At 42.4% G+C, this 15,325-nt stretch overlaps 1 protein-coding gene across 1 annotated transcript in view; it reads left to right on the top strand.

Moving 5' to 3' along the window:
* The first annotated feature begins 6,266 nt into the window (after nucleotides 1–6,266).
* Nucleotides 6,267–15,325, top strand: part of LOC145346467 (uncharacterized) — a 33,584-nt gene continuing 24,525 nt past the window's right edge. Inside the window, exons 1-2 of the mRNA XM_080193771.1 lie at nucleotides 6,267–6,443; nucleotides 14,307–14,413. Coding sequence (XP_080049897.1) covers nucleotides 14,323–14,413 — 91 coding nt within the window. The 5' untranslated portion in view covers nucleotides 6,267–6,443; nucleotides 14,307–14,322. The remainder of the gene's footprint in view (nucleotides 6,444–14,306; nucleotides 14,414–15,325) is intronic.

The raw sequence follows: 15,325 nt of genomic DNA, 5'->3' as shown, positions 1-15,325 counted from the left end.
TAGTTTATCCAGCCAGGCAGCCATGTGTCATCTTTTTATTTACTCAGTGTCATTGTTAATGATTAAAGATCATTTCTGTGTGATACTGTAGCTACCTATTTTTGTGATGTGTACTCAAATCCACAAATCTCCTTGTAACACCAAACATGGAAGGTATGAAAGTCATAAAATAATTTCTACGCAGGCAAAATGGATCTCCCCTTTCATTTAGCGGCAACGCGGTGGCACAGTGGTTAGCACTGCTTCCTCACAGCACCAGGGACCCAGTTTCAAATCCAGCCTCTGTCTCTCTGGAGTTTGCATACTCTTCCAGTGTCTGCACGGGTTTCCCCCAGGTGCTCCGGTTTCCTCCCACACTCCAAAGATGTACAAGTAAGGTGGATTGGGCATGCTAAAAAAAATGTCCCTTAGTGTCAGGGGGATTAGCAGGGTAAATATATACGGTTATGGGGATGGGGCCTGAATGGGATTGTTGTCAGTGCAGGTTCGATGGGCCAAATGGCCTCCTTCTGCACTGTAGGGATTCTGTGGAATGGACTAGTGGTGCATTACCAATTACAAATCTACTGAATAGTGACCAACAACTTTAATCCAAAATTGCTTACATTTCACTTTGTTTTACAATTAAAGGCACATTCCTACTGAAGTGAAGTCCTATTGAATTCCTTTATTACCTGAAATTTGTTCAATTATCTCGACATATAATTACATTTAAACAATCTACATTGTTTTCAAATTAAGTAAGAGTGACAAACTATCTAGAAGTCACAGTTGAATAGTTAGGAAACCTGTCGATTGATAACTGAAGAATCAGGGCTTGCGTTGAGAGCCTCTTTTCAATTCTCTCTCACTCAAGAGGTAGATGATCAAATTTTGGAGATGAAGTTTGGCAGAATATTCAACATGAATTTTAAAAAAAAACAACCTGAAGTATGAAAATAGACAAGTTGCTGAGCAAAATAACACAATAAGTAATGAATAAACATGAATAAAATAGGGTGAGAGTGTCTGTGCTCGACTCATTCCTAGTCTAAAGGTGCTTACTCAGTCACCCTCACCCATTGTGAGAGTGCATGGTCGTGTGTGCCCATGAGGGTGTGAGAAACCAGACACAGGGAGAGAGCTAAACTTATGGACTTATTCTCTACCGACTAACACTCTCTCAACTCCTGATCCAAACACTAGTAGGCCTTGCTCCCAAGCACATTTGCTCTCTGGGCCCGAGCGCACCACTGCTGGTGTTCACTGCTCCTCCAATCATAGTTTATGGGGGGGGCAACTTTCCCAAAAAAATGCTAAGCATCAAAAATGTCTGAAAACAGGACTATTCCACACTGGCCTAAGTAAAGCCAGTGAAGCTGGCTGCAGAGTGTTCAGGCACCATTGCGCAGGGCACCCCAATCACCCAGTGAACCAAGAGACCTCTTGTCAGCTCTCCCATGGACACAGGACCCACCCCTGCATCAGTGGCAGCATTGTCACTGCTACACATCAACACAGGTTGCTGGTATCAAGACCCTTCCAATAAGTTCCCCAGCGGTCCCTCTATGACACTCCCACCTCACACACACACCCCTGTGACTATCATCTCCTTGTCTGAATCCACCCCCCAACATACCCCCCCTTGCAATACCCCCCCCCCCCCCCCCACAATGAATAAACCCCTGCATCTTTGTGTATATGGCCCCATCATAGCCTGATCCCCATTCAAGTCCTGACCTCTTGGCACTGCCCCGGCACACTTATGGTACCCAACAAGACAGTGCCAATTGGCCACCACCAGGTGAGCACTGCCCACTCTGCCCACAACCATTTAGGGAGTTCAATGGCCTCCAATCCATCTGGTGTGACCATGGCAACTGGTCTCTGCTGATGTAGATAAGTATTGATTCCCATCAGCGTAACATCTCGCTAACAAGGAGGAAGATTCTGGGAGATCATGCAGGAGAAGGGAAGTCAGCTTATATTTATGTTTGCACTCTGTTGCCAATCTCGCCAGCAAAACAGGGTCAGAAGGATAGGATACTTTAATCTTTGCCCGTAATCTTCTCAGTTCGCAATGCTGATTGATCAGCGTGGCAAGCCGGAACAATTATCCCCTATTTCTCTCCCATATATGCTGCTCGCTAATAAGCCTGATCAGCATGGGGAAGAAACAGTGTATGAACGGAGGAGTAGATGCACACAGATTCTTCCAGTCAAACTTACCTGTGTAGCACACGACCTCCTCATCACCACCACAACCTTCCATCTGCCTACCCATAACAAGATCTCCTGGGTGTACCCCCACTCTAAGCATTGACATCTTATCGACTATGTCACTGTCAGGAGAAAAGACAGGCAGGATGTCAGAGTGACCAAGGCCATGTGTGGTGCTGACTGCTGGACAGATCACAGGCTCATTGTCTCCAAAATGAGGCCCCACATCAGACCCAAGAGGCAACCACAGGGAAGCAAAGTTATGAAAAGAATCAATGCGGCCAAGTTAAAGAACCCCAGCATAGCTTCAGCACTGGCTGAAGACTTCAAAATCAAGCTTGCTGACCTACACCTCACAGGCTGCGCTGAGGATGACTGGGAACGCTTCAGGGGTGCCATCCATACATCTGCGCTGAAGATGCTCGGGCCCTCCACCCACAAGCAGCACGATTGGTTTGATGAGAATGATGAGGAGATGCAGGCTCTTCTTGTTGAAAAGCACCGTCTTCATCGGGCCTGTCAGAACGACCCATCATCAGCTGCCAAGAAAAACGCTTTTACCAGTGCTCGCAGGACAGTCCAGAATAAACTGCGTAAACTGCAGGATGCCTGGCTGAGCTCCAAGGCAGATGAAATACAGGGATATGCTGACAGAAATGACTTGAAATGGTTCTATGAAGCCCTCAACACTCTCTATGGGCCTCAATCTCTCAGGAGTTCACCCCTCCTGAGTACAGATGGTACAACTCTCATTACAGAGAAGGCTCAGATCCTGCAGAGATGGGCTGAACACTTTGAAGCCATCCTCAACCGACCGTTGCCTATTAACGATGAGGCAATAGACAGCATTCCCCAGGTTGATATCAACAGCGCCATGGATGATCCACAGGTAGTAGTTGAAGTCACGAAAGCTGTCAGCCAGCTATCCAGTGGTGAAACCCAGGGGCAGATGCCATACCCGCAGAGATCTATAAAGCTGCTGGTCCTGTACTTATTGAGAGGCTCACCGAGTTGTTCCAGTCCTTTTGGAAGCAAGGATCCATTCCTCAGGAACTTAAAGATGCTTCCATGGTACACCTCTACAAGAGGAAGGGCAATCAGCAAGTATGCGACAACCACCGAGGAATCTCACAGCTCTCCGTCACAGGAAAAACCCTCGCAAGAATCCTGCTAAATCGTCTGGTCACTCATCTGGAGCTGGGCCTGCTTCCAGAGCCACAGTGTGGCTTCCGCAAAGGTTGTGGGACTATTGACATGATTTTTGCCACGTGCTAACTTTAGGAGTTAAGTGACGCTAAGTGTCAGGAGCAGAATTGCGAGCTCTACACAACTTTTGTTGACCTCGCGAAAGTCTTCAACATTGTAAGCCAACAAAGCCTGAGGAAGATCATGTCAAAGTTCGGCTGCCCCCCCAAATTCATTCAGATGGTATGACAGTTCCATGGTGGCATGATGGCCAGAGTACTAGACGGTGGAGAATCCTCTGAGGCATTCCTAGTCACCAATGGTGTCAAACAGGGCTGTGTGCTCACACCCACACTATTCAGCATGATGTTTACTGCCATGTTGAATGATGCCTTCCAGGACAGTGTTGCTGGAATCAGCCTCAAGTACAGAGTGGATGGGAAGCTCTTCAACCTGAGGAGACTTCAAGCTATTACCAAAGTGAAAGAGACTGTTCTGAGAGATTTTCTCTTTGCTGATGACTGCGCCCTGTATACTGGCTCAGAGCCAGAGATGCAAGTCAGTATGGACAAATTTTCCACGGCTTGTGACAACTTTGGACTCACCATCAACATTAAAAAGACCAAAGTCATGCAGCCTGCTCCTCATGCACCGTACACAGAACCCATAATCACAATCGAAGGGCAGAAACTACAGGCAGTGGAACAGTTCACTTATTTTGGCAGCACCCTCTCCTGTTTATAGTTCTGGCGGTGTCTTGTAAGTCTTACAAATAATTACAAACATGTGTAAAGAAAATGAGAGTTTTAGTAATTTTTGTTTTGGAATGTCACTGACATTTTCTCATATATGGAAAAAACAAGCTTGTGGAAATGTGAATAGTTTATCATAGAATCCCTACAGTACAGAATGAGGCCATTCAGCTCATCAACTCTGAACTAACCACAATCCCACCCAGGCCCTATCCCTGTACAGCACAGATTTACCCTGCTAACCACCACCCTCCTCCTCCCCCCGCTCCCCCCCTCATGTAACTAGGGTCAATTTAGCATAGCCAATCAACCTAACCCACACATCTTTGGAGTGTGGGGGGAAACCAGAGCACCTGGATGAAACCCACGCAGACACGGGGGGTAGATCATGTAAATGCCACACAGTGGCCCAAGTTGGAAATCGAACCCAGGTCTCTGGTACTGTGAGGCAGCAGTGCTATCCATTGTGCCACTGTGCTGCCCACTTTTTTTGTATAATTAGGCTGTTTATGCCAGAGACTGAACAATCCATTAACATTTCTCCTAAAGCTTTTCCTTGTCGCCAGTGTAACGAATCAAGGGTGACTCGATGAGGCTAAAGAACAAGGGGCTTTATTGCCAACCAGTAATCAACTATATTTACAAATAGGATCAGTCAGAATAACTATGCAACTGTACATTACTCCTTGCTGGCTCCAAAAATGGTCCTCCCCAAGCCAAGGATACATGCCCTCTCACTCAATTGGCTCAGTTTCCTGCCTCAACAAACCATAGAGTCCAAGCTGATCACATGGCCTTTAGGGAATCCCCATACCTTAAAGGGACCATGCTACTACAAGATTAGACATTAAACCAATCGCCCTATCTCACTTGGGTGGCGGCAAAATGTCTATTTGGAGGAGCTGCAAGGGCATTCTGGCAGGATCCTGGCCTTCATGTATCTCTCAACCACTAAAATAGATGATCTGATTATTTTCACATTGCTGCTGTGGGATTTTGCCCTGGATGACTTTGCTGCCTTAAGGGGGGCCCTTAAATATATGCAAGAGACACAGTGAACTCGAAAAGGTACATTGGGGATTCACTTCAGGTTAAATTAGGACTGCTGGACAGCAAGGTAAAGACTTTTTAAAAGAGCAGGAATCCTGGCTTGGTTTTCCTCTCAAATCTGAGACCAACTGTAATCCATCCATTTCCAACCAACTCCCTGCTGCACATACCTGGCACGCAGGAATTTCCTGATCTGCTTTGTTGAGCGCTACATCATGCACAGTAGTGAATTCACTGACTTATTGATTGCAAGAGCTTGTAGATCATAGAACCTTACAGTGCAGAAGGAGGTCCTTCGGCCCATCGAGTCTGCACCGACCACAATCCCACCCAGGCTCTACCCCCATATCCCTACACATTTATCCGCTAATCTATGCATCCCAGGACACTAAGGGGCAATTTTAGCACGGCCAATCAACCTAACCCGCACATCTTTGGACCGTGGGAGGAAACCGGAGCACCTGGAGGAAACCCACGCAGACATGAGGAGAATGTGCAAACTCCCGGCCTGAGCCGGGAATCGAACCCAGGTCCCTGGAGCTGTGAAGCAGCAGTGCTAACCACTGTGATACCGCGCCGCCCATTGTAATTTATTGAAATTGTGAAGAAAAGTTAGCTATAACATATTAAAAATTATTTATTTTTACCTTTTCTCTCATACTGCAGTTTCATCAGCCTTTTAGGGTGTTTGCCTTCATTATGTAATCCACAAGCTGCAATGTTGAAGTGATGTTTTGGATGGGGGGGGGGTGGGGGGGAAGGTCCATCACCTGGCGTGTACAATGCTGGCATGCTGCACAGACGGCCAGGGTGTGGATTGGAGCGGTGTTGCACACACTGCTGCGTTCAAGACGGGGAGAGTGTGCCTGGGTCAGGAGTGGTAGACAGGACTTGTCTGACTGAGTGATGGTTTGAATATTGATGGAGCTTTGCCCTGTGCTGTCACGCAGTGGTGTGATGCTCCTCTCAGTGGCACCCGGCGGAAATTATGCTTAGCTGAATGAGTGATGTTTGTGAAAGTTGGGCGTCATGTTACAGGCTGCAGAAGCCGCCCCGCTCAGACTTGCGTAACTTACTTGGAGGCGTTCTCTCGCCTGTTATAAAACCTAGTAATTTATTTCCAAAAATCTTATGCAACGTCTGCAGTGATTTTTTTTAATTCCCGCAGATTCTTTGCGAAAAGGGGTAACAGTTCGCACTTTCTGCAAAATCTTTGGCCAAAGGACATTTCACTGAAAAGTTACAGTGTTTACTTGTGTGAGTATTACTTTTCGCTGTAAACCTTTAAACCTGTAAACCGAGCCTGTGTCGCCGAATACAGATGTCCCCTGTCGTTTACACGACCGTAGGTGGGCAATTCTGAATCTATTAAATCTTGACTATTAAGCATATTTCTTGATACCTTCAGAGCAGATACAAGCCCGGGCAATGAGGATGTTTTGGTGACACCCAAACTAAAACTTGGCCATTTGAAAATCTAATTTCTCTTTTTTGTTGTTTTTAATTATAACCATATTTGAGTCACATGATTTGAGCTGTTTACTTCTCCCCGTCCCCAAAATAAAAATAGCCTTTGTACCCTGAAAAATCTTTGTTTTTAGCGTCTAGAAAGTGTATCTATCGGCTGTGGTTCAGTTGAACAGCACAGTGCCAGGGACCTGGGTTCAATTCCACCCTTAGGTGACCGTCTGTTTGGGGTCTGCGTGTTCTCCACATGTCTGCGTGGGTTTCCTTCGGATGCTCCAGTTTCCTCCCGTGGTCCAAAGATGTGCAGGTTAGGTGAATTGGCCATGCTAAATTGACCCTAAGTGTCCTCGGGGGTGGGGGGAGTAGTGGAGTAAATATGTGGGGTTATGGGGATAGGTAAGATGCTGTGGTGGAGAGTCAGATGGGCCGAATAGCCTCCTTCTGCAGTGTTAGGGATTCCATGATTCTATGGTAGCACACACTCGCCATTGAGTCAAATCCCATTCCAAAGACTTGCACACAAAAATGAGGCTGACATACCAGTGCAATAGTGAGGCAGTTTTGTTAGAGTTGTTGCCTGGCAGCCTCTGTAAACTTGAATCATCCTAAACTGTTCCGCCGATACTCTAATTCGCACCACCTTCTGTTCATCCATCGCACCTCTGCTTGCATTCCACTACCAGCCCAGTAACGCCTCAGTTTTAAAATTCTTATCCTTGTTTTCAACTTACTTCATGCATTTCCGCTCCCTATCTCACCATCTCAGCGAGGCTGCACTATTGGAAATGCTGTCTTTTGGATGAGACCTAAAAACAAGATCTTTCCTGAGTGGATGTAATATATCACAGAGATCAGGTCAAGTTTCTCCAGTGATCTGTCCTCTCTGTCATCATGTAAATCCATGACCTTTTAAATCTTAAGAGCCTTCTTTTCCTTTTGTGTGTTGAAAGCCAATCTATTATCAAGCTTTCATTTATAAGTAATATAACAGCTTTGTTAACCTATTAAGATGAAACAGGGTTCCTGGTGTCTAGCTGAAACCACACTTGTGCATTTACCAATCTAATTATGAAAATGCCATTGTGATCTTAATCAGAGATACAATGGAAGCATTGCTAAGGCAGCAAGAGTGGAAAATTCTGCTGATTGTGTGAAGATATCATGGTTTTCTTCTCAACTTGTATGTAACTAATTAAACATTTATTATTGCTAGAGAAGTTGTGTGATACTTTGCACTCAATCATAGATTTGCAATTTATATTTTTGCCTCCTTCTAGAATAAAGCTCATTTTAATTCTTTCTAGCATTCAATTTCACCAATGCTTGCTCCTGCTTTCTGACACCCCACTGTGCATGTGCCAGCTCGCACACCTTTCTCTCCGTATGTCCCTGTCCTGTATACCTCTCCTGTCCCGTCTGCGACAATCCCTGCCACTGGCAGGACCAGTATATCCCTTCCCATGCCTGTCCTCTCCACACTGATACTATACCACATTCTCCACTCGCTGCTTGTTTTAACTTCCAGGATGGGCCACTGTTCCTGCTTTAATGAAGAACAGTAAAAAGTCTGACAACACCTGGTTTTAGTGTGGATGTGCTGGCTTTGGACTGGGGTAAACACTGTGTTAATGAAGAACAACAATTTCAGGTTACATGAAGTTGTTGCAGCTCTTTGCTGATTTGTGGCTTAAGCAATGAACTTTCAGCTTTACAATCACGGCTCAGGACTTGCTCCTCTCTTATTTTGTTTACCACCATCACATGGTTACCCAAATGACAATTGCCTTCTTCATAAGAAAAGTCAAAAACAGAATACAAATTACTAAAACCTTCCTCACAGTCAGCATGCATAGCAGATCAAGTATGAGGAAACATATGGCCCCCAGACAGCTACTATTCACTGCATGCTAACATATCAAATTGTATTCTATATTGTACATCATCTCCATCTTGTGCATTAAGTTTACACAGTAATTTTCAATTGATTTTCTTAAAGCAAGCCACTGATATCCAGCTTAATCTGTTCCTAAATGATATCAATTAATTGCAAAACAGCACAAAACCCATGTGGCATGGTGGCACAATGGTTAGCACTGCTGCCTCACTGCACCAAGGACCCAGGTTCAGTTTCTGGCTTGGATCACTGTCTATGTGGAGTCTACACGTGCTCCCTGTATCTGCTTGGGTTTCCTACGGGTACTCCGGTTTCCACCCACAGTCTGAAAGACGTGCTAGCTAGGTGCATTGGTCATGCTAAATTCTCCCTCGGTGTAGCTGAACAGGGTCTGAAGTGAGGCAGTTAGGGGATTTTCACAGTAACTTAATTGCAGCGTTAATGTAAGCCTACTTGTGACGCCAGTGTAACCATTTATATCCAACTTAATCTCTTCCTTAGTTATATTAATTCAGTGCTAAACAGCCCAAAACTGCATTTGACAATGTAGTGCATCAGGTGCAAGTAATCTGATCTGAGTCTGAAACTTGTGATTTAAGTACAGTTTAAAGACCAACTGCAGGCTGATATTTTGGTGTATTACTTAGGAGATGTGGCATATTCGGAGGTGCCATCTTTCAAACAGAGAACCCCATATATGCCAATTTAGATGATTGTAAAAGATTGTCATACACTTGTTTTGAAGAAACATAGGGGTCATTATCACATTATCACATTGCTGTCACAAATTCACCAACAGGTTTCCCCTAATAGAAATGATTACACTTGAAAAGTACTTAATTGACTGCAAATCTGTTTGGGATGTTGTAAAAAGTATTACATTACTTTCTCACACCCTCTTAACACTAAATTAGCAATAACAGCATATCTGTTATATCTTATGCATCACACTATGGCAAACCAACAAGTAATAGCAAGTGCAGCATGCACAGAAATCACAGCAGCATGGAAGATGTAAAATACTCTTGAAAGGTTGAAGCCCATTCTAAGCTGCAAAGCTTTCCTGACCAGACACCAATTAAGTACCCTTAAACTGGGTTTATTTCAAGACAATTAAACATTATGACCTTAAATTACTCCACGTATCAGTTGTTCCGAAACAGCATATTATCTGAATTACTATGAGCAATATCAAAGAAGATCCCTTAATCACGAAGCAAATACTGTCAACCGAGATTGTGAATATGTAATACTGAAGATATCTCAGAGAAATGGGAACAGACTCAAACCACAAAAAGATAAATCTGAGCTTGGCGTCAGGGAGCATGTCTTCACACAAAGAATGATCACTTGGAATACACTCCCAAGTTGCATGAAAACCCTGGAATGGTTCAAGGGTCAGTTAGATGCTATACTGGGCCACTAAATTGGAAAGATTTACTGTTGCCAATATCAGCAAATGAATGCCTTATCTGTCAGACGATGTTCCTCTTTATTTATATTATAACAGATTAACATTTTCATGAAAGAGCAGTAAATGGAGGAATGCCATATATATTAATTCATCTGACATACCAACTTTTATTTGTAGACTTTTGGTTTTCTGCTTTCGGTTGTCTGACTTAAGACAGTCCAAACGACCTTCGTTATCTGTACTCTCTTCCTCTGACCACAACAAGTGATTCCCAGCAATTAACTGTGCTGCCAAACTTCCCAAAAGATGAACAGAACAAAAAACTCTTGGGGACTGGCCAAAGAGTTAATACAGTCCGTTGATGTAATGTCTTTACAGTTCATCATTGACAGTGGACTTTTAGACATAAAGTACACCTGAAGCAGCAGTGAGGTGGTGTGGCTGAGTTTAGTCTTTTCTAAAGCAATGCTTTCACTAGTATTGAATGGGTTAATGAAATGAAGATGTCTGGGAGGTGAGGATTCCTTCTGGTCACTAGACGTTAGTTACATCCTAAATGTAAAAAAGAATTCCTGTATTTTTAAAAGGTTTGTTATTTCCCCAGAAGCAGTAATCAGAGACTATCTACCTATTAGCCCAGGTTTTATGAAAAGAGTAATGATGAGGTTAACAATGCTTATGCACAGTTAAGTGCTCTCCAATTTGCCACAATCCTCCCTAAAATCCTTTTGAGAGATTAAGATACAGGTTGAAGTTACTGTATTTGCCCAGAAAACATGCCAGAAAATGTCACTGTTGGTGCTGTCAAGTGTAAGTAAATTTTTAATGGCTTATTAAGTCTTAATTACAGCCAACCTCTCTGGCCCTGAAAATCTATGTTCATAAATATGGATTTACATTCTTTCAGAATCTTATTATGCTTGAAAATGTTATTAAAAAAATGAAAATGTATGTAATTTTTAAGGATTTTTTTCTATCCCTTATCTCAGTCCTGTTTTGTTTTCACTCTGTTTCATTTCCTATAAATGATTTTACATGGAATGACCTATTACAATTCATACTTCCCAGTCTAGATTCTTATTGGCTCAGTAAGGATTCTTAACTCTGGCTGAAGAGCCACTCTGTTGCTTGTCCTGCACACACATTCCCTCTAAAAGGTGCCACATTGACAATGATCTCAAAATACCATATGTTACCACTCAAAAATTCACAAAGTCTGTGGTCACCTGTAAGCATAGCGAATGATATTTGATTTATTATTGTCACGTATTGGCATACAGTGAAAAGCTTTGTTTCTTGCATGCTATAGAGACAAAACATACTGTTCATAGAGTACATAGGGGAGAAGGAAAGGAGGATACAGAATAAAGTGTTACAGATATGGTGTAGAGAAAGATCAGCTTAATCTATGGTAGGTCGATTGAAAAGTCTAATGGCAACAGGGAAGAAACTGTTCTTCAGTAGGTTGTTACATGTCTTCAGACTTTTGTATATTCTTCATGATGAATGAAGGTAGAAGAGAGTATGTCCTATGTCTGTAGGGTCCTTGATTATGTTGGCTGCTTTCTCAAGGAAGCGGGAAATGTAGACAATGTCACTGGATGGGAGACTGGTTTGTGTGATGGATTGGACCACGTTCACAACCCTTTTTGGTTTCTTGCGATCTTGGATGGAGCAGGAGCCATACCAAGTTGTGATACATCAGGAAAGGATGCTTTCTTTGGTGCATCTGTAAAAATTGGGGAGAGTCACCAATTGCAAATTTTGGGTCCTTAGTTTTACAATTTGAACAATAAATAGTTTTTTTTCTCAAAATGATGATATTTGCTGAAATAACTAAATATGTGTGAATGGTAGCACTGGAGTAAATATTTATTTCTGTAACGTTACTGTAGATTTTGCTGGAGCAGGCCATCTCATGGCACACCCCATTAGTCAGACTTGTCCATTTAAGTTTAAACTTTAAAATATTCTGACTAAAAATTTGCTGATAACGGCCCAGCCTGAGTGACAGGGCATCTGTAACCTAGGTGAAGAATGAGACAGACGGTGTATCCTCTTAAACAGAGAGATTTAGGGATTGAGACCTAGACAGAGGAAAGACTGAGGAAAGGGTTGGGAGAAAGGGGTGTGGTGGGTGAATTCAATGTTAAGTCAGGTACAGAAGGAAAGATTGGGCTAAGACAAAGAGGGAACAAAACACAAAGAATTTTTTAAAATTCTATGGTCATTTTAATATCTGCTATCATAGTTCATGAGAATAAAGCTGTATACATGGGTGCAGTTGTTCACTTGTGAGAAGTTAATTAGTAATCATTAACTATTATCAGGTCATTAAAAGTTTGCTTGCCTAATTAATTACAAGACATCTTTCTGTCATGAGTTTAATGGGCAATTAATTTACTAATTTGGGAATTTGATGAACATAACTGAGGTGAAGCCCGAAATGCCATTTTTGCAAAGGTAATAATACAATTCAACCAGCAACTTGTGATGTTTCACAATTCATGCAACACCTCTTTATTAATCAAGTTGCTGGCCCACATACACATCAGTAACAATGTACATTGTTCACACACTGGTGTGGTTTCAATAAAACCTAGCCCACTATTCCCTGCAAGGAAGCCTGATGCCTTAAGACCATGGATTGGAAACAGATCTTCCAATGCTGCTGCTGGGTACTCTGACCCACCATCCAGAAAAGACCTTGAATTTCTACACAAATTGGGAATTCCCAATTAAATAAATTTCCTTTTCTCCCTTCACTGAAAGCAATGGCGGCAATGGTGGTAGGAGATCTTGTGGTGTAGTGGTAGTGTCCCTACCTCTGGAGCATAAGCTGCTGGTTTAAGTTCAATGCCAGGGTTTGTTGACCATGGAGAGGAACATTCAATAATATGGCTCAATGGTCTGTGTATGTGCGTGCGTGTGTGTAGATACATTAAAAAAATGGATAGTGCCCCATGATACTATGAGATAATTTTCCTGTGTTAGTTCAAACATCGCTCGCTGGTAGTCTGTTCAACCTAGAGAGTGTCACAATCAAAAGGGACCTTCTTGCCTGACATAATGATACATTAATGTTCCACTGCATCGTTATCAAGTAAGGGACTAAACTGATTTTTAAAAAATATTCTCCCTTTCCTAGTCTGGGACACAGATCAATTTTAGTATCTCACCATTGACCCAGCGAAAATCAACAGCACCAGTTTATCTGGTCTTGATCGCTAAGTAGCACAATATATTTTGTACTAAACCAGTTAGCCATTGTAGGCACTAATAACTACATTTTAAAATACCTTCTTACCTTCCCCTTTTTGCATCCTTTATGTTTAAGTGAATGGAATACAGTAAGTTTACTAAGTGAGTAGCAGTGCCATTGAGGTCCCAAGTTCCAAAATTAATCAGCTCTTAGTTGATCTTAACCAGGTTAGAGATAGAAAAGGTGGGATTGTTGGATAATGTAGAAGAAATTCTTACTGCCAACCACCAACCACCAGCACTTGTTGGAATTACATGTCAGTGACCATTGACTAAAGATAAAACCTAGATTATTGTACTTAATGAACGCACACATAAATAATGAACACTGGAAAGAAACTTCGTGTGTGGAACCTAACATAACCAGGAGTCAGTGATTTCACAGGATATCAGGGATAATTTTCAAAGCAAAAAGAGTATGTAGGCAATCTATTGTCAGAAAAGATGATGAGCATCGGTAGGCTCACCATCCTACTCGAACAGTGACTTCCAATCCGACATTCCCTGTGCAGAGCTATGATACAATAACAAGGCTCTGCACAGTACCTATCCTCATAATAGCATGGCAAAAATGTGAAAACGTATGAGAATGGCAAAAATACGAGAATGAACTATCACTATTTAATAAATTGTGTTTCAGCCTCAGCATACTGGTGGCACAGTAGTGCAGTGGTTAACACTGCTGCCGCAGAGTGCCATTGACCCAGATTCAATTCCTGGCTTGGGTCACTATGCAGGGTCTGCACGTTCTCCCTGTGTGTGCATGGGTTTCCTCCAGATGTTCCAGTTTCCTCCCACAGTCTAAAGACATGCTGGTTAGGTGCACTGGCCATACTAAATTCCCCCTCAGTGTACCCGAACAGGCGCTGGAGTGTGGCAACTAGGGGATTTTCACAGTAACTTCATTACAGAGTTAATGTAAGCCTACTTGTGAGACTAATAAATAAATAGTACACTATGTAATCTATGCTTGAAAATTAACTTATATTGGTGCTTTATAATACAGAAGAACACAGTTAATCACAAATGTTTTTTCTTGTGTATTTCTGTCTTTCCTTCCCATTTAATGAAAATGTTCAATTAGGATACCCCAATCGAAGATGGGCTTCTGTAAGAATTTCCTTGTGGTCCTTGCCTTAATTGTCTACATCGCCACTGTGGTACTGAATGGTCTTGCAGGGAGAAGATCAGGTAAGGAATACAAAAAGTGGTTCAAGTGTCTGAAGCTTGAGAACACCTGAGCAAATGATCTAGATGCATCCGAGGTCACTTAAAGCAATTTCATTAGTAGAATTAAAGCATTTTGTTCTGGAGCTGCCAATCAATTGCGCTGGTTTCTCTGACACAACCCATACTGACTCAACAGCTCTGGTTTTTAAAAGAAAATCTTCCTGTAAACTGTTCTTGCTCACACAATTGGCTGCATCCCCCAGGTTAAATTAATCACCATTGTCCTCAATTGGAGATTTTTGAGGAGGCTCCAAAAATTAAGCTGGAACTTTTGAGTACAAAGACATTAACAAAGTTTAAATTTAAAATTTACATCTTGTAAAATTACACTTAGCACATCAGATGTACAAGTTTCAAGTATCATTTCAAACATTATACAAGTTCACTGGTATTCCAATGCAGTCTACTTTTCCAACCTTTCTTTTAAGAACTCAGTACTGTGTTCCAATATTTCTATGACATAAAATCAGATTTCTCAAAGGCGGCAGATTGACGCTGCAACTTAAAACCTTAATCTTTTGTGATAAACCCGACATCAACTGCAATAGCTAAACTTAATAGCTAAACTTCCACGAGTTGCACGCAACAAGGCCCTGTTTGCTTTACCACAGCCAAATTGGGAACATGTTAACACCACCCAAAGCATAAATTGTTGTAATCTTTTCCCATTATAGCATCTATATTAAGATTTTTAAAATATATATTCATTCGTGGGATAAAGGCATCATTGACAGGGCTAGCATTTATTGTCCATGCCTAAGTCCTCTTGAGAATGTGATGGTGAGCTGGCTCTTGAACCACTGCAATCTGTGTGGTGTCGGCACACTCACAGTGCTGTTCGGGAAAGAGGAGATTCCTGAATTTTGACTCGGT

The sequence above is a fragment of the Carcharhinus amblyrhynchos genome, chromosome 8 (genome assembly GCF_965287045.1).
Source record: "Carcharhinus amblyrhynchos chromosome 8, sCarAmb.v2.hapA, whole genome shotgun sequence".
In the NCBI taxonomy this organism is placed as follows: Eukaryota; Metazoa; Chordata; class Chondrichthyes; order Carcharhiniformes; family Carcharhinidae; genus Carcharhinus; species Carcharhinus amblyrhynchos.
Note: the sequence above shows the minus strand (reverse complement) of the source record. Positions and strands in the feature narration are given on the sequence as shown.